Below are 17,867 nucleotides of genomic sequence, written 5' to 3'. Positions count from 1 at the left end.
CAATGCAGGTAACTTTTGTCTTGGGTTTACTTCAGTACACCTTTTTCAGACGTGCAATTAAAAAAAAAAAAAGATGTCACTCAGTAAAAAGTTGCAAGTGGAGAAGAGGATAGCGTGTCTTCTCAACATCTGAGCCCGAGCGTGCTGTGACCCACCCGTGCCCAGGGTACCCTCCAGGCCTGGCAGGTGGCAGGAAGTATGTGGAAGGGGGTGTACCTGCAGCTTCTCTGCCTAGGGGCTCCCTGTTCTCAGGACTGGCCTCCTGTCTTGAGTGAGGTTTCTCTCTTTTGTATCCACCTCCAGGGCTGAGTCAGTGGCTTGCTGCAGGGGCCTGAAGAGGGGCTGACCATACTTTCTTGAAGGGGATTCTGTACTGAAAAACAAATTAAAAAACCCCTTTGTGCCCAACCCGACCTGAGCAGCCACCCAGGCAGGGTTAGCACAATGGATCACCTGACCTTCCTCCTGAGCAGGCCCAGCCCCTCGGGGCTCCTCTGGGGTCAGGTCCTGCAGCTCTCCAGCAGCATCCCGGCCTCCGCTCTGGGTGAGCAGTGCCACGTGAGGTGTTATCACTCCCCTGGAATACGCTGGCTTTCGGTCTGAGCAGCCCCTGTAACTCTGTGGGGTCGTGGGGCCTGCCTGATCAGGCCGTGTGGAGAAACTAAACCAGAGAGCAGTCTGCACAAACATTTATTTACAAAAAACCAAGTTACATATGGTACAGGCTTTTTACATAACACAGTAGTTTAAACAATTTTATGTATTTTTACTACCAGAAGGTAAAGAAAAGAATTTAATAAACTAATTGTTTTTGCTATTTTTATACAAAGTGACAGGTCATGCACATTTTTTTAAGTTTTAAAATCTTTTGCTAAGTGCAAATACTAGATTCCTCTCTCCAGTTTTAAGGCAAGAATGGGACTGTTGCTGGGCAGTCTCTCGCTCCAGGGAGCAAGGAAGGCAGCCCAGAGGGGAAGGTGCCAGGCTGCCTCCGGGACTGCTCTGTTCCCCAGACAGGGGTTGATCTCTGGGGGTGTCCTGTCGTTTGCATCTTGCAGCCACTGACTGGTTTGTCTGATGGTTACAGCGCCCTCTCTCCCCAACCCCATCACTAGTACAGACTGACTCTCCAAGACACGAGGCACCTACAAGGTCATTTTGCAGACATGAGGGGGCTCATGCTTGGGTCAGAACTTGCGGCAAAAGTGACTGTGCTACATCTGCAGACCTGCGAGCCACTCCACAGCCTGGCTCAAGGAGGAACGTTAGAAATCAGGCGCCCTCGGCTCAGAAAGGCAGGAGTGGTTCCCTAGCTGCCTTGTGTGGCTAAAAACAGCCAGAACTCATCCCAAAAGACAAGTCTTCAGTTTGGCCTTGGGGGAATTATTCTGGTCTCCCTCCTGTGCGGTAACCTTTGGACTTTCGCATGCCAGGTCCTAGGGCAGTTGCTGGACCACAGTGTCAAGGGCATGCGACACCAGCCCAAGGTCTGTCCTTGCCGCTGCCCCAGGACCTCCGTGGAGCCACATACCCTGGGCTGCTGGGCAAAGGTGGAAGCTGGTTCCTTCGTTAGTTGATGAATCGGGTCAGAGACCCAGAAGGTTGTGGTGGGTTGGGGTGAGCACTGTCACCAGTGGGGCAGGTTGACAGCACCTGGGGTCACCCTCCCCATCCGGTGGGACATCTGTTGGCAGTTCACAGCCCTCAGAGACCCTCCCTTGGGGAAGCACAGGGAACATGCTTTAAAGGTACTTGAAGAAATCCTGTTGCTGTGCCCCGAGGGCAGGGGCAGGAAGCCCAGTAGGGAAAGGCTCCTGGCAGCAGAGACTCAGTGTAGCCTCTCTTCATGCGCCCCCCACCCCAAGCCCAGGGGGCCACCTATCCGCAAACCCAGAGGGAAGACAGCAATAACAGGCAACCTGGCACATCACCTCTCCATTTTAATCTCTGAAAAACATCTGAGAAGCTGATGGCAACGGGTGACCACACGGTGATGCCTGGTCCCAGGTGTGTCCCCTCCTCTCTGAGGTCTGTGTGTGTGAACTTCGGGGAACCCCATAGCCATCAGAGCTTCAGCAAGAGGAACGGAGGCCAACACAGGGAGCCAGGCAGGTTCATTCCCCACTGAGGCCTCTGCTCTGCACATGGGCTGGGGCATGAAGTACTGCAGAGCGGGTGGCTGGGGTGAGGCTCAAACACCTGGCTGGGGCTGGACAGCAAAAGGCAACTGGGAACATGGCGCGGACTCCCAAGCAAACCCATAGCCGGACTCACCTGACCTCAGGAAAGGGTAGCTGCCGAGCGCAACCTGGGTCACGTACCTGCTGGGGAAAGCCAGCGCCACCATATCTTAGAGGAGAATCTGTTCATTACCTGGGTGGTGGCAAACACGGATCCCTGGGAGAGCCACCAGGCCTCTGTCACAGCTACTTCAAAAGGATCTTGTGGTTCGCAAAAATTTCAGGACCATCCCACCCGCATGAACTGCCAGGCACGGGGCAACAGATTTCTTTGACTTTCCAGAGACTGAGGGAGAGAAACTCTAGTAGGCCACAGAAAACTGGAAAAGTTCAAAGTGAGTAAACAGCAAATGTTTCTTTAGATAAACTACAAACATCCCATTGCATGAAATGGCTCTGTGGTCTCATCCGAGAAGATCAAGAGGGAAGGCGAGACCCTGGAACAATCACTGTGGTGGCGGCCTGGGGTACTGCACTTGGACACGGTCCACAGCCTCCCCAACCTGAGCGGCGCTCCCAGGTCTGTGGACATCGCTCTGCACTTAGACCAACCGGCTCAGGGCAGTGGGGTGCACCTCACTCTAGGTGGGCTTCAGAGCGAGGGGGTAGGAGAACGAGGCCTCCACGACACGGTCCCGAGCTCTCAGCTCTCTCGAAACTGCACTTGTTACTTCACTTTATTATGGATCACACTGCTACGGTAAGGAAGGCTTACGTGGTTTTTAACTGAGAGACTTCTGTTGTCTGCCGGGGGAGGGGATAGAGGCAACCATTTCCCTTCATCTATCTCTGCAGGGACGTGAGTGACAGAGACGGGCTACCTTGTGGCCCAGGGCCACCACGTTGGCTGCTAGGATGGCAGAACTCTTCAGGAAGAGGGTTTTGCTGCTCCCTGATCTCTGGCCCAATCCTGTTACGGGCACCCAGAGGGTACTGGCCTGCTGACCACTCTTCAAGGAGCAATGGTCCTTCCCAGGAAGAAATCCAGCCTATCCATTCAACAGGCAAGTCCGTCATCCCTACTTAGCAGGCATGGGCACAGCCATCAGCCTTGGGGGCAAAGAAGCATCTATCCAGCCTCCAGCCTGCACGGGATGCTTGGCGGGGCTCCCGGGAGGGGTGGGGCCTGGGTGTCAGAAGCGATGCCGTGGCTGGGGGCCAAAGTGCATAGGCAGGTTGTGCTCCAGCGGCACGTGGACGGGGGCAAAGTCGTAATTGACTCGTACATTGGGCAGAGGGGGCACATAGGGCGCTGGGATGGGGCCCATGTTGAGGGGGAAGTTGTTGAACATGGGCCGGACGGGAGGCAGGGGGAAGGCTGGGTGCACAAAGGCGTAGTGGGGGATCTGTGGCTGGTGCAGGTTCTGTGGGACGGGCCTCGGCAGGGCTTCGATCCTCTGGACTTTCTCTGGAGGCTTCTCCAAGGGGGGCCCAATGCGTTTGAAGGTATTCTCTGAAAAGAAGATGGGATTTAGTAGAGAAAACAGTTAAATCCCACTGTGCTTGGATCTGGCTTGGGACCAGAGCTGTATATCCTGACCCTGGTCCCAGGGGCCCTGAGCTGTAGGCTGACAGCCTGGAGCATGAGGGCAGACCAGGAACCTCCAACTTTCAGCATCATTCTTCCCTGTGGACACAGGAGGGGTGGCCAGGCCAGAATAAGGCCGATTAAAGCCCAAAACGTAGCGTGCACGCATGGGTGCATAGCCCCCTAACCAGCCATCACCAAGGACAAAACCATACTTCCCACCGAGTGTCACACTCCACAAGGATCACCGTGGAAAGAGGCAGACTGATCCAGCTCAGAACAGGTGAAGCTTCTGTGAGAGGATTTCCTTTAGAGCCAGGGCGTGGATGGCCACTTCCAGAAACTCCATTTCATTCCTCTGTAACCTCAGAGGGGCCTACTGTCTTTTTAAGTCTGCTTTGGCTTCCATTTGCTTCCTAAGCTCAAACTCACCCCTTGGGACCTCCTGGCCATCAAGGAGCTGCTGAAACTGTGTCTATGCTTTCAGGGCCTTTCCCAGAGGGAGGTGGATATGTGGGTGGGGTATATGAGTGGCCACCTGAGGGACAGTACTTCCCGGTGGTCCCTGGCTGGGTGGAGTGCCAGGATCCTGATGCAAGCCGGCAGCGGGGTCCCCTCCTCCCCTGTGCACATGGAGTGAGTGAGCACAGGGCCTGTCTTGGGGAGCACTTGCCTCCGTTCTTTCTTTTCTGTTCCTCTTCGGCCTCCTTCTGGATCTCCTCAATTAGCTTCTCATCATCTTCCTAGGAGAAAGGAAAGAAGATTACAAGCTTGCTCTCAGCCAGCTCCATGCAGCGCTGAGGCCCTCCCGGGACACGCGGGAGGCCAGCTTGCTGCCCATCAGCCATGGGGCTAAGCCGGAAACCTGCTGCTGACCAGCGAGGTCGTGGGCTTGCATACCACCCATTCCCAGTTCCCCAAGAATCTTCTTCCTTCATCATTAGATGGTGTTCCCATGAGGAAGCCCATCTGAAAGGCTGGGACCAAGGAGCGGGTCTGTGCACTGCAGGTGGCTGTCTGGGGGCTGGGCTAAGAGAGCGTGCTCTGTTCACTCAGCTGTAAGGTAAGAACTCCCCACAGCTCGGAGAGGGCAGACTGATAACCCAAGGGTCTGGGATGGGTGTGAGTTTGGAGTGGGCAGGGCCTGAGGAGTTTCAGATCTTGAGTCTACAAACTCTGAGCACAGAAGTGCTCTCTGTAGAGCCCGGAAGTCTTGCTGGCTCCCCGAACTGAGCTGGACAAAAGACTATGCGGGCCTGCTGAGCCCTGAAGCTGGCCTTTAGCTCCTAGACAGTGGTGGGCTGTAGAAGGAGCAGCATCCTGCCAGAACAGTGGCCAGGGCCACAAGGAAGGGCACAGCAGTTTAAGAACAACTCCACTGTAGACCTCATCATCTCCCCTTCCCAAACTCAGGCTTGGTAGGCCTGCTTCGCGAATGGGCAATTCAGACTTGGATTATCCCTGTCTGGGGACAGGAGCCAAAGAGGTGCTCTGGGTACAGGCAGATGTGTTGGCTTCACCAGGGAAACCCTGGGGTCTGTGCCACATACAGTTCCCCCATCTCCACCTGCCCCAGGCACCGTGAACTGGGCTGCTGGCCCGGGACAGACAACCTGAACCATGCCTGTTCTGTGTAATGTGTTGGGGGTTCAACCCACTCCTCAGCGGCCCTGCAAAATGGCTGGGGACTGAAAGCACACTTGCTGGATTGAAAACACCACCAATACGGTACATGTCTTTGCTGCCAGCCGCAGGGCTGCTGCTGAACCAGCATGGCCACGGAGGGCATGGGACTTAAGTCTACCCGCCACGAGCTGGGGCTCGACAAAGAGCAGAGTAGACACTGCAGCCACAACCTGAGCGTGGCAAGTGCACTGATCAAACCGAGAGACAGGCAGGCATGTTCTGTTTCCTGGGGTCTTGCAGTAGCTTCTCCAGGAGTTAAGGGCAGTCAAGCTGGGAAGAAGTAAGGAGAAGGGCAGTGGTGCCCAGTGTGGGGCGGGGAAGCATGAGCCAAGTTTCAGGACTTCCAGAAGCCTGCTAGAAACATGGGTTGCCCCAGATGACGCATCAGGCAAGGCCTCTCCACATGGCCAGTGTGGTCTGGGTTGGAATACTGTCAATGCTAACTCTGGATTTTTCACGCTGATTGGATGCTCTTGACTGGCTGACGTCACCCGTGGAACTTCTGGGAGGTGAATGGAGGGCCACAGAAGGGAGCGCGTGAGCTGGAAAGAACACCTGGAGAGCCTGGGACCAGGGGAGAGCACAGCAGCCTCAGTGTGGAGCTGGGCAATGGGCAGTCTGCATGCAATGGGCAGTTACTAATGTCATAACCAAGATGGTAACTGTGGTTTCACAGACAGTTATGGCCCCTCCCTGATTCTGGAGTCATGAGTGTTGCTCACTCAGTGTGTGCTGGACACCTACTCTATACAAACCCTAAGACACGGTCATCCAGCCTCTTGGTGAACACTCCAAATGAGGAAACTTACTACTCTACATAGTAATCACTAAGCCAATCGACACTAAGGGCTCCAGTAATGCAGCAGGCTTTGGTGGAGGCAGTTTGAAGCTCTCCATGTGAATGTCAAGATAAATTCTACCACTATCTAGATTAGGAGCTGGCAAACATCTTCATTTTGGTGCCAGTGGCAAGCCTAGGAAAAAAGATTAAAAAAAAAAAAAGAGTAATCTAGAAAAATGGAAAGTAGGAGAGCTGTTGCTCTGCACTGCTCACTGAGTGACCTGGGCAAATTCCTGAACATCTGAGTCTGGGCATCTCACCTGTAAAATGGGCTGTTGCAAGGACCGTATGAGCTCAATTGTGTAAAGGACCCAGCAAAAAGCAAGTACTCCTTATTAAGGACAGGAAAGTTGTAAAAAATGGCAGGAATAAAGATTTCAGAAAGGTGAAAAGTTTCAAGAAAAAGTGGTAAAGATTGGGAGATGCCCTAACATTTCTCTCAGTGGCTTCTTTTTTATTTTATTTTATTTTATTTTATTTTATTTTATTTTATTTTTTTGCGGTACATGGGCCTCTCACTGCTGTGGTCTCTCCCATTGCGGAGCACAGGCTCCGGACGCACAGGCTCAGCGGCCATGGCTCACGGCCCAGCCGCTCCGCAGCATGTGGGATCTTCCCGGACCGGGGCACGAACCCGTGTCCCCCGCATCGGCAGGCGGACTCTCAACCACTGCGCCACCAGGGAAGCCCTCAGTGGCTTCTTTATGGTATGAGTGAGGTTTCCTGCCTCTGGTCATTAATTATAACAGTACTACATCACTATCACCCTCACCCCACCCCAACTATCTCATCCCTCTTCTATCACATCACCTAAATGTGGTCATGCCCATCAGTACCCAGAGGGACACCTAAGGCCTCTGATGGCACAGGAAGGCACCTTAGAAACCAGGCATTCTAACTTCCTTCTACCACAGAAAGTAAGGTCCCAGAGCAGGTAAGTGGTTCAAAGTTATGGTTAGTTGGTGGTGGACTAGGCAGTGTCACTCAAATACCTTTCCTGGAGAAAATCCACAGAAAACTACTTTGAAGGTTCCCTGTCCCTGTCGTTTGATTTGAAAATGTGGAGGGTATATGTATGCTTTCATTCAAGAGTATGTATCGCGTGTCCAGTATGCATCAGGCACTGAACTGGATGTACAGCTAAGAATAAGGCAGACCTGGTCCCTTCCCTCATGGAGCTTCTATTTTTGTGCTGTGATCACAATTCCAGCTGGCATTCCACTCTGGAATTCTACATGGGCTTAAAGAGTAATTTCACAGCATTAAAGACTAACCCCTGACCCCCACCCCCTCTTTCCCCTCAGACTGTCTTGTGACATTTCTGCCAGGATAAATGAAGAATGAGGGATACTTTCTGAGTAAAAGATTCCAGGTCTCTTATAGCATTGTTAAGGGTATGGATGAACAGGGCATCTGACCGATTTTTATCAATACTAAGTTTCCTGTGATAAATCCGAACGCTCTTGGTAAAAGTTCGCCCTTGAATAAATGCAATGTAAGAATTCCCTTAGGCCTGAAGGGGTGGGATAGGGAGGGTGGGAGGGAGGGAGACGCAAGAGGGAAGGGTTGGGGGAACAGATGTATATGTATGACTGATTCACTTTGTTATAAAGCAGAAACTAAAACAACAAACAAACAAACCAAAAAACAAGCCAACCACATGAAAACAAAACAAGAATTCCCTTCGGTGGGTCTGAGGCGCTTGCACCGGCAAGCGTGAGCTGAGCGTCCTGACACGGATCTGCCGGCGCCCTGGAGGGCAGAGCGGCCAGGTCCACCAGCTGGCAGAAACTCCCAGGCTGCCACTGAGAGCTCTTCCGGGGGTGGGGGGCAGGAGAAGCCTTAGAGCCTTGAGTTCTTCACCTTCTGAAGAGAGCCACCTGGAGCCTCTTCCCCTCCTCCCCATCTTCCTTGGCTCTGATCACTCTCCTGATTTGTTAAGTGGACTCAGGACTCTCTGTCCTTAAGCTCTGGCTTTCCCTGGTCAGGCAGTGCTCTTACAGTCTAAATGCAGTCTGTATTTCACAAGAAAATGTCAGCACTCAACTATTTTGAGCAGTGATTGTTACCATAAGAATGAGCGAATTGTTAGTTACACCTAGAATATGGGTCAAGCGTTTCAGATTTCAACTTTCTCCAACTGGTTGGAGTCACAGGACACTATATTTCGAAACTAAGAACTAAAACGCTTTTCAATATTTTTTTTTAAAGATAAAAATTACATTTTCAGACAAATATGTTAGACTCTAAGGGGGAAGACTTTTTCTTCATCTGGGGTAGAATTTCCTTCCATAAGCAGTTTCCCTTCAGTATTTAAAATTCCTCAAGTCAAGAGTGAAGGCATGGGCTTCCCTGGTGGCGCAGTGGTTAAGAATCTGCCTGCCAATGCAGGGGACACGGGTTCGAGCCCTGGTCCAGAAGATCCCACATGCCGCGGAGCAACTAAGCCCGTGTGCCACAACTACTGAGCCTGCGTGCCACAGCTACTGAGCCCGCGTGCTACAACTACTGAAGCCTGAGCACCTAGAGCCCGTGCTCTGCAACAAGAGAAGCCACCGCAATAAGAAGCCTGCACACCATAACGAAGAGTAGCCCTCGCTCACTGCAACTAGAGAAAGTCTGCGCGCAGCAATGAAGACCCAATGCAGCCAAAGATAAATAAATAAAAAATAAAAATAAAATTTTTTAAAAATTAAAAAAAAGTAAAGGCAGACTGAATTGTACACTTTAAAAATGGCAAATTTTACTTTACCACAATTTAAAAAGTTAATAATGTTAAAAAAAAAAGAGTGAAGGTAGTAGGTTTAGGGTTGATTTTGAGATAACACATGAGGACTGGTCCCTCATCAGAACACTTCTTGGGTTGGGTAAGTGATACATGGGGATATTAAGGCTCTTCTAGAGGTGAGCTCCCTTGGGAAACAATCTAGACATCCCAAGTGTCATCATTCACGGTGAATAAGGACACTTGTGAAAAAGTTGTGCCATTCTGCAAATCTAGGACACACCTAACCTGCTAGAAACAGGGAACAACAGGAGGAAAAAAGATGATGAGAGGGCCAGGGGTGTGTGGGCTGGATCACAGAATTAACTGTCCTCCAGCCCCCCTGCAGGGCCTGAGTCACTTACAGGAAATCCAGGCATGCTGGAGCGGCCCCCACCGTAGTGAATTTTATCTTAAAGCAGCACTGGCTTCCTAACAGGCAGGCAGCTGGTGTGATGGGACTCCAGCTTTGGGGTTCCACAGACCTTGGCTTGGGGACCCCTCTACCCAACATGACTTAACCTGGAGCCTAATCATTTCCATAGCAGGTTTACTGTGAGAAGCAAATGATCTCACTTTTTATAAAGTGCCAAGCACAGTGATAGTAATAATGGCTTATTGTGTGCCAGCTCCTGTTCTAAGCACCTCACATAGATTTCATAACAACTCCAGGAGTTAGGTACTATTAATTAATCCCCATATTACAAATGAGGAAAACTGAGGTTTTTAAAAAATATTTTTTCTGATCAGGGATCGAACCCACGCCCCCTGCATTGGAAGCACGGAGTCTTAACCACTGGACCGCCAGGGAAGTCCCACGCATAGTAAGGTTTGAATCCAGGCCTTCTCAAAGTCTGAGCTCTCAAGTACTTAAACCACTAGTTTCTGAATAGAAGATTCTGGAACAGTATGACTGGAGGGGCCCAGAGTACTCTGCCTGCCCTGAGAACTGTCAGAGGTGACTATTTCTAAGCCCTGCTTTGTTCTAGAAAGAGTGTGTCTTGCTCTCTTTGAAATATAAGAGTTCCTTCTCTTTGGGATGGGCAGAACTCTGAAATCTCCTTTCTCCACTGAATAAAAGAAGGGAATAGGGCAAAATAAAACATCTCTACTCAAGGAGATGAACAGCCAGTACAGCAGAGAAGGGGACACTTCCCTGAAAAATTCCCATTTTCCTGGGGTCAGCTCACCCAGAAGTACATGTGCCATCACTTGGAACATCAGGTCTCTGACTGGCCTCCCCAGCACTTGGCCTTTGAGACAAAGCCAGCAGAGCCTTCTCACCCAGAGTGGGAGCCGGGAGCTTGGGGAGAAACCAGAAGCCTAAGGTGCAGGCCAGGCTCTATCACTGAGGCCACAGGACTTAACTGGCTCATGGTAACTGAGTCGCCTATTGCTCCTGACCTGGGCGCTGTTCCAGGCCATCTCCAGATGTCCTTGCCTTGTTGACATGTTTTCTCATGAGGCTACCAAGTTACTTGTATACCTTGGAGTCCCATGGAATTTTCTCCTTCTTCCACAAAAAGCCAGGGTTCTTTTTTTTTTTTTTGCGGTACGCGGGCCTCTCACTGTTGTGGCCTCTCCCGTTGCAGAGCACAGGCTCCGGATGCGCAGGCTCAGCGGCCATGGCTCACGGGCCCAGCCGCTCCGCAGCATGTGGGATCCTCCCGGACCGGGGCACGAACCCGTGTCCCCTGCATCGGCAGGCGGACTCTCAACCACTGCGCCACCAGGGAAGCCCAAACCCAGGGTTTTGATTCTCACACACATTAAAGCAATCTTGGGAAAAAGTTAAACAAAACACAAATAAAAAGGTAATTCCGGGCTTCCCTGGTGGAGCATTGGTTGAGAATCTGCCTGCTAATGCAGGGGACACGGGTTCGAGCCCTGGTCTGGGAGGATCCCACATGCCGCGGAGCAACTAGGCCCGTGAGCCACAACTACTGAGCCTGCGTGTCTGGAGCCTGTGCTCCGCAACAAGAGAGGCCATGATAATGAGAGGCCTGTGCACCGCGATGAAGAGTGGCCCCTGCTTGCCACAACTAGAGAAAGCCCTTGCACAGAAACAAAGACCCAACACAGCAAAAATAAATAAATAAATTAATAAACTCCTACCCCCAACATCTTAAAAAAAAAAAAAAAAAGATAATTCCTGGGACTTCCCTGGTGGCATAGTGGTTAAGAATCTGCCTGCCAATGCAGGGGACACGGGTTTGAGCCCCGGTCTGGGAAGATCTCACATGCCGCGAAGCAACTAAGCCCGTGCACCACAACTACTGAGCCTGTGCTCTACAGCCCGCGAGCCACAACTACTGAAGCCCACACGCCTAGAACCGTGCTCCGCAACAAGAGAAGCCACCGCAATGAGAAGCCCGCGCATTGCAACGAAGAGTAGCCCCTGTTCGCCGCAACTAGAGAAAGCTCATGGGCAGCAACGAAGACCCAAAGCAGCCAAAAATAAAAAATTTAAATAAAAAACAAAGAAAAAAGAAAGGTATTCCTCACCAGAGATAACTCCTAGGAAGATTTTGGCCTAATTCCCATTGGTTGTTTTTGTATCCACATCTCATTTTCAAAATCCCTGAGGTTCCCTTCTAGAAGGCCACACTCTGCACACTCAGGTCCCACTTCCCTGTGTGTACTGCACTTGTTCACACACGCCTGCTCTCCAAGTGTCTCTCCCAGCCCCAAGGGGCTGGCAGGATTCTACCCACGAGGCAACAGGCTCTGACAAGGCAGTTATGTGTTGAAGGTCACCAAGTAGATGATGAAGAGTGAAATCAGAACCAGGGCAGGGCCAGGCTGCTGCTTCTGGGCTTCCAGTCCCCAGGGGAGCCTGGGCAGCTCTGGACTCTGCAGGCAATCAGAGGCCAAAGGCCTTGGGAGCAAGCTATTAGGGGCCTCTCTGACTGCTCTGACCCCAACAAAGTTGGAGGCTAAACCGAGCCCATTTGAGACCTGAGTTCCCCTTCACACCCTGCCTGCCTTGGTCAGTAGTTAACTGTGGGAGGAACAGACAACTCTGTCCGGACTCCCTGCACTGGACACCTCGACAGGCCCTAGTGAATGTCCACCAAGGGCAACATGCCCGCCCCAGCATTCCTCTCCTTGGCCTTTGGCTCAGGGTTTAAGATGGACCCAGTAGGCTTTTTCTGCCCTCTTTCTGGCCCCTCCTCATCTTGGTGAAAACCTTTAAACAGATCCACAGAATATGCATATAAGCAAGTCTCAGACTGAGCATAAGGTAACTGTGGGAGGAACTGTGGGAGTAGAAGTGAACCCCACGGCACTTTCCATCACTATGCACAGCCACTCTGGGAGGGGAACCCACAGACCACCACTGAATGTAATGAGAACTGGGATGGGAACACGTGCAGCACCCACAGTGGGCCAGTGCACCCCAAATGCAGTGCTGAGGACAAAGGATCACAGCAGAGTGACATGGAGTCTCGCCACCCAGCAGATCTGGTGGAATGCTTTATATAAAGAAATGAGGCGTTGCATCTTAACAGTGAGAGGATTTTATTTCCTTTCCCTGAATTCCTCTGAGCTCAGCAAGATACAGAAATGCTGGCCTAACAGAGAAGACTCTGACACGCTTGCTTCACATGGAGGTGGGTAGGGAGTGAGGCAAGGCAAGAGCATGAGGGGGATGGCAGGGGCCCGGCTTCTCCAAAACACCGACTCAGCACGCCAGCTGCCGGCAGGAAGTGAGGGAGAATTCACCAGAGAGGTTTTAATGAAGAGAAACAACCCCAAACCCCAACTCCTTAAAACGCGTCCCTCAACAATGAAGCCCCACAGCTCTGCCCATGGAGCAGGGTCTGGATGGGAGAAAAAGAAAGAAGAGAAACTGCGAGTGGTTAAAGGGAAAAAGAGAAGGTTTCCACCAATCAGATATTGACAACAATCGCCAGCCACAGGCTGAAGGTTCCTAAAATAAATGTTTGAGTACTTAGCACATGGCTTGTTCTTGCGAGGCTTTTAAACATCCTTTTGAGCCCGTTTTCTTCAACATTTCTGGACACCAGAGCTGCCAGCCTGCTTGCCTGCCGCCAGCCTCCGGTGACCATGAAGGGAGGGTGGTGACTTTTCTTCTCCATTTAACTTTTCCTCCCCGTAAAAAGGTGACAGAATTGCAAGTCAACCGCTGCTTCCCTCCTGTAATTTTGGGGGTGGGGCTGGGGCTGGGATCCAGGTCATGTATGGCCACAGCTGTTGTTAATAAACTTGCAATGATTTCATAAAAGGCTTCCAAAGAGCTGAGGATTTAGTTTCAAATTATTCCCAGATTGGCTGCAGATCGCCGAGCAACACCAGACCCTAACCCCCAGCGCCAGCTGTCCCCCTGCAACAGGAAACTGGGGGGAGGAGGGTGCGGCACGGCCTGGAGTGGCGTATGCTGTGCAGCTGGGGTCTGGAATGGCCGGGGAGGGGGGAGGGGGTGCGGTGGAGGTCTGGACAATGTGCTGGGGAGGAGCAAAGACTGCACGGCTCTCTGCTGGCTTCTGCAACTATCTCCTCGGGTCACGGAGGCCTGGAACGCAAACACCTTTCTGTCTAGAGCTCCCCCCAGGGACCTGAAGGCAGCATGGGGTGTGGCCATGTTGTGACTCCTGTCAGGGTCAAGCACTCAGCCTGGGGCCTGCTGGCATCTGCTGAACATGACACATGCCAACATGCCATGTTTACCGGACTGAGCCATACTGTGGCCCTCCTTGGTACAATCCTCTAGTGACATCTAAACCCGACTGGGGACACTGTCAAGGCCCCTTTCTACCATCTGCAGTTTGCTCAATGGGGAAGGGTCCAGCGAGGACCTATCCCTTTACGGAGGCCTGCTTGACTCACTGGGTGCAGGGACCCTGCGGGCAGCTATCAGCAAGCTCCCGTACTTGTGACCTCTTGCTCCAGAGAGTGGAGACTTGGGGAGTGGAAGGAGCTAACAGCTGGCTGAAGACCTGGATTTGCACCCTGGTTCTACCAAGTGACCTGAATCTTGTTTTCTTCATCTGCAGAATGTGAAAGTGGTCCCGTCTCCATGTTGTAACAGGAACAATGGTGTTTAAAACAGTGACTTGAAATAAAATGCTAAGGCCAACTGTGGAAGTTAAGTGATGGGGCAACATGGGCGTTCACTTTACCATCTTCTTCACAGAAGGTAAATTTTGAAAGTTAAGGAAAAAAACCTGGAACTGAAAATTAGTTACCGAGCTAAATGCTGGAATACCTTTCTGAAGATACTCCCTAAAATGATCTCCACCTTTTCCTCCTCAACCCTGTCTGAAATACTTTTATTTCCTCTTCCTTTCCCAGGCCACTCAAACAAGGGTCTCAAAGGTGCCCAGTGCCCTCCGTGCCCGTGACCCATCAGGAAGACAGACACTGGTCCAGGCTGGGTGGTGCTGGAGCCAACTAAGGGGAGAAAGCAGAAAGCAGCTTTGTTTAAGATGCTGAGAGAACAGAAGACCTGAGATCAACACATGCCACGTTTTTTTTTTTTTTTAATTTGGCATGCAGGATCTTAGTTACCAGACCAGGGATTGAACCTGCACCCTCAGCAGTGAAAGCGCAGAGCTCTAACCACTGGACCACCATGGAATTCCCCATGCCACCTTTTACTGACCACAATCTTCTGCAAGTTTCTTCATTTGTAAAACTGGGATGATACATTGGCCTTAGAGGACTGTCAAAGAATTAAATATATTAACACATATTAATGTCAGGTTCAATCCACTGCAGGCTTGAGAAAAATAAATAATTCTCTTAACCAAATGGCTAGACGATAATGGTGCCAAATTGTAAACTGGCTGTTAAAGCCCTAGGGTTTTATTTGAACTGAACATGCTTCAAATTCTTATATTAAAAAACAAAGAAGTTGTAGAAAACAATTCTGTGCAGTTTCTGGTAGCCAAAACCCAAGATAAATACCGACTTTGTTTTGTATTAAAGAGAAAATGCTCTATGAATTTTGCCCCACTTCTGGAATCTGGACTGCCAGATGATTGCTCTGAACATGGCTTCTAACAGTTAAGATGTAACTTGTTAACCCCCTTAAGTTACTACTCACGGACAAGAAAAAAGTAAGCACATATGGGTCCAGTAAAGTCCCGGAGTAACCATTCACCCACTGCAAAATAATGTTTGTTCATTTATGTGTTGTGATTTGGCTGTGCATTCTGACCCCTAAGCTAGAAAACTGTGGTTTGTTGTGACTGGTTTTCTTCTGGTTTTCTTTTTTCCTTCTTAAAAAGACATCTTGTTTTTACAAGACTCTTGGTTGAATGTTTTGAGCTTATTTCTGACAACTAACAGATAACTGACAGCTTTCTAATATGCAGTTAGTTCAGTTCCCAAGCAATCTCTAGTCATTAAGGATGAAAACTCAACTTCTCTCCAAACCACGAAGGGATAACTCTCTCATGGACAAATGAGAGATTCTTCCTGGCCTTGCCGGTTAATTAAGCCAGAGAAAAGGCTGGATGACAGGGCATGCTTTGTTTCCCTGAACTTCTGAATGGCTTTGTGTTCCCAGAAGCCCCAACAGATGCTGGGTTGGAATTCAATCGGTCTCCTGGTGAGAATCAAGGAAACGGGGCTGATCCCGGTTTTGATGGGAACGGGACAAATGGAACAAAATCTCTGGCTGTGGCTACCAGAGGAAATCGGAGGGATTTGTATTTGCCTGACCTTCCTTTCGAACTTTATTTTGAGCAAATACAGAACCTTTCTCAGGGTACAAGACGACAATTCAACATGAAAATGAGGGGCAGTTGCATGCTATGGCACCCAAACAAGGTAACAGAACACGAGATACGTTTATAATCAATTCCACGTGTGGGAAGAAAAGGACGGTGGCAGGAGAAGAACAAGAGAGAGCAGAAAGGAAAACGGGGCTGCGGAGAAACCAGACTGCCTGCCGCACACCCTGCCGCACATGGTAACTCCCACGCTGCTCTCTGCTTCTAGAGAGGAAAGCAGCCTGAGGAATGCTTCTTAGGAGCCCGCTGAAGAAACAGACCCTATTTCTTCACCAAGTTCCTAGAGATGCTCAGGCCCCCAGTTTGCTCGCTGGATGGGACTGAGGAACCGAGTCAGTGGAACTGCCAGGGCCTGGGAAGTTTTGTCACAAAATACAGCGTGGGTTACCCTGGAAAGCACTTCCCACTGTGGGCCACACCTCCCTCCACTCAACCAGCAACAGAAGGATGACGGTTTATTCCAAAGTCGCCCCTTTCTTTCAATTATTTCCTCAGTGGTAGGAGGGCAGGCTTGCTAAGGGTCTTACTGGGTCACGGAGCTGTGGAATAAGAGCAATTCCTGGGTCCCTCAGCCCAGTTCTCCACCCAGGAGGAGACTGTTCCTGACATGCAGATACCGGGTTTTCACAGAGGACTCAGTGCTTTACAAAACTGTGGGGAGTTCTGAGGATTAGGATTAGGCCACGAGCCTGGTCTGCTGTGGCTTTCAACAGGGGCCAGCCTGTTACCCTGACACCTTTTCTTATCAGGCATATTGGAGGTGTTCTATATGAAGGATAAAGATTGGTGGCTAACAAGACTTTTATCTTTGACTTAAAAAGTTCTAGCTAGAACAGTGTTTTAGATTTGGATTAATGGTCAATCTTTAAAAATTGGGAGATTTCACATTAAAGTACAGATTTCCAACCTCTCTGGAAAATCTGAAGCCATGGTAACTGAGCACAGTCCCATCTGGCAACAAACTATGGGGGCTTAGGCCAAGTCACTCGTGTACTCAGGGCCTGCAACAGCTCCCAGCACACTCAGTGAGACCCACGGCCTGCTTCTGTGCCCACCTCTCTCACCTTCCTCCCCTCGTTCACCACCTGCAAGCCACACCAGCCTTCTTTCTGTTCCACGAATAGGCCGAATCTGTTTTATTTCTTTGGCCTGCCTTGCTCCTCCTCTGCATGCAGGTTTCGCTGTAAATGCTGCCTCTCAGAGAGGCCTGCTGAGATGACTCCCCCCTCCGGCTCCTGTCATTCTCCACTGCATCATTCTTACTGTTCCTACACAGTACCAACCACATGAAGGATCTCTGTTTTAAACTTAATAGACTGGAAACTCCAAGAAAACTAGTCCTGGCAACACTGAATAGTTACAAAGAATGGATGAATCTATCATTTCTCCAGTGATTTGAATGAAATTTTGGTCACACATTAAATTCTTATGGGACTGTTCCTGGTCTCTACCTTGTCCCCTTGATTTATCTGTCTATTCCTGCATTAGCCTACGTGATTTTTTTTTTTTTTTTTTTTTTTGGTGGTACGTGGGCCTCTCACTGTTGTGGCTTCTCCAGTTGCGGAGCACAGGCTCCGGATGCGCAGGCTCAGCAGCCATGGCTCACGGGCATAGCCGCTCCGCGGCATGTGGGATCTTCCCGGACCGGGGCACGAACCTGTGTCCGCTGCATCGGCAGGCGGACTCTCAACCACTGTGCCACCAGGGAAGCCCAAGTCTACATGATTTTGATTTGTGCAGCTTCACAGTAAAAATTAGTCTCACTTTCAAAATTACAGGTAATTTTTCAAGAAAAAAAAAAGAAATCTGATTGAATTTAAAAGGGAGTTGCAGTAAACTTGTAGATTACTTTGGACATAAGTAATCTCTCTGTAATACCAAGTCTCCCCTTTGAGGGACAAGGTGCTTCTCCACTATCCAGGTCATCCTCACTTGCCCCAGTGAAAGCTGACTCGTCAATGGCTATCCCCAGGCCTCCACGGGCTATGGTGCAGCTTCCTTGCTAGCTCCAAGTTGGCAGGGTATCTATCCACTGTTATGTGCAATC

At 50.5% G+C, this 17,867-nt stretch overlaps 1 protein-coding gene across 3 annotated transcripts in view; it reads right to left on the bottom strand.

The window, feature by feature from the left end:
• Positions 1 to 386: 386 nt before the first annotated feature.
• The window catches only part of RNF216 (ring finger protein 216), a 170,456-nt gene continuing 152,975 nt past the window's right edge, over positions 387 to 17,867 (bottom strand). For all 3 annotated transcript variants that reach the window (XM_082645719.1, XM_082645718.1, XM_082645720.1), the window contains 2 exons: positions 4,442 to 4,511; positions 387 to 3,693 (listed from right to left, as the gene is read on the bottom strand). In XM_082645719.1, coding sequence (XP_082501845.1) covers positions 3,374 to 3,693; positions 4,442 to 4,511 — 390 coding nt within the window. In that variant the 3' untranslated portion in view covers positions 387 to 3,373. The remainder of the gene's footprint in view (positions 3,694 to 4,441; positions 4,512 to 17,867) is intronic.

The sequence above is a fragment of the Mesoplodon mirus genome, assembly GCF_964341445.2.
Source record: "Mesoplodon mirus genome assembly, chromosome: 15".
NCBI lineage: Eukaryota > Metazoa > Chordata > Mammalia > Artiodactyla > Ziphiidae > Mesoplodon > Mesoplodon mirus.
This window is presented reverse-complemented; position numbering and strand designations above follow the sequence as displayed.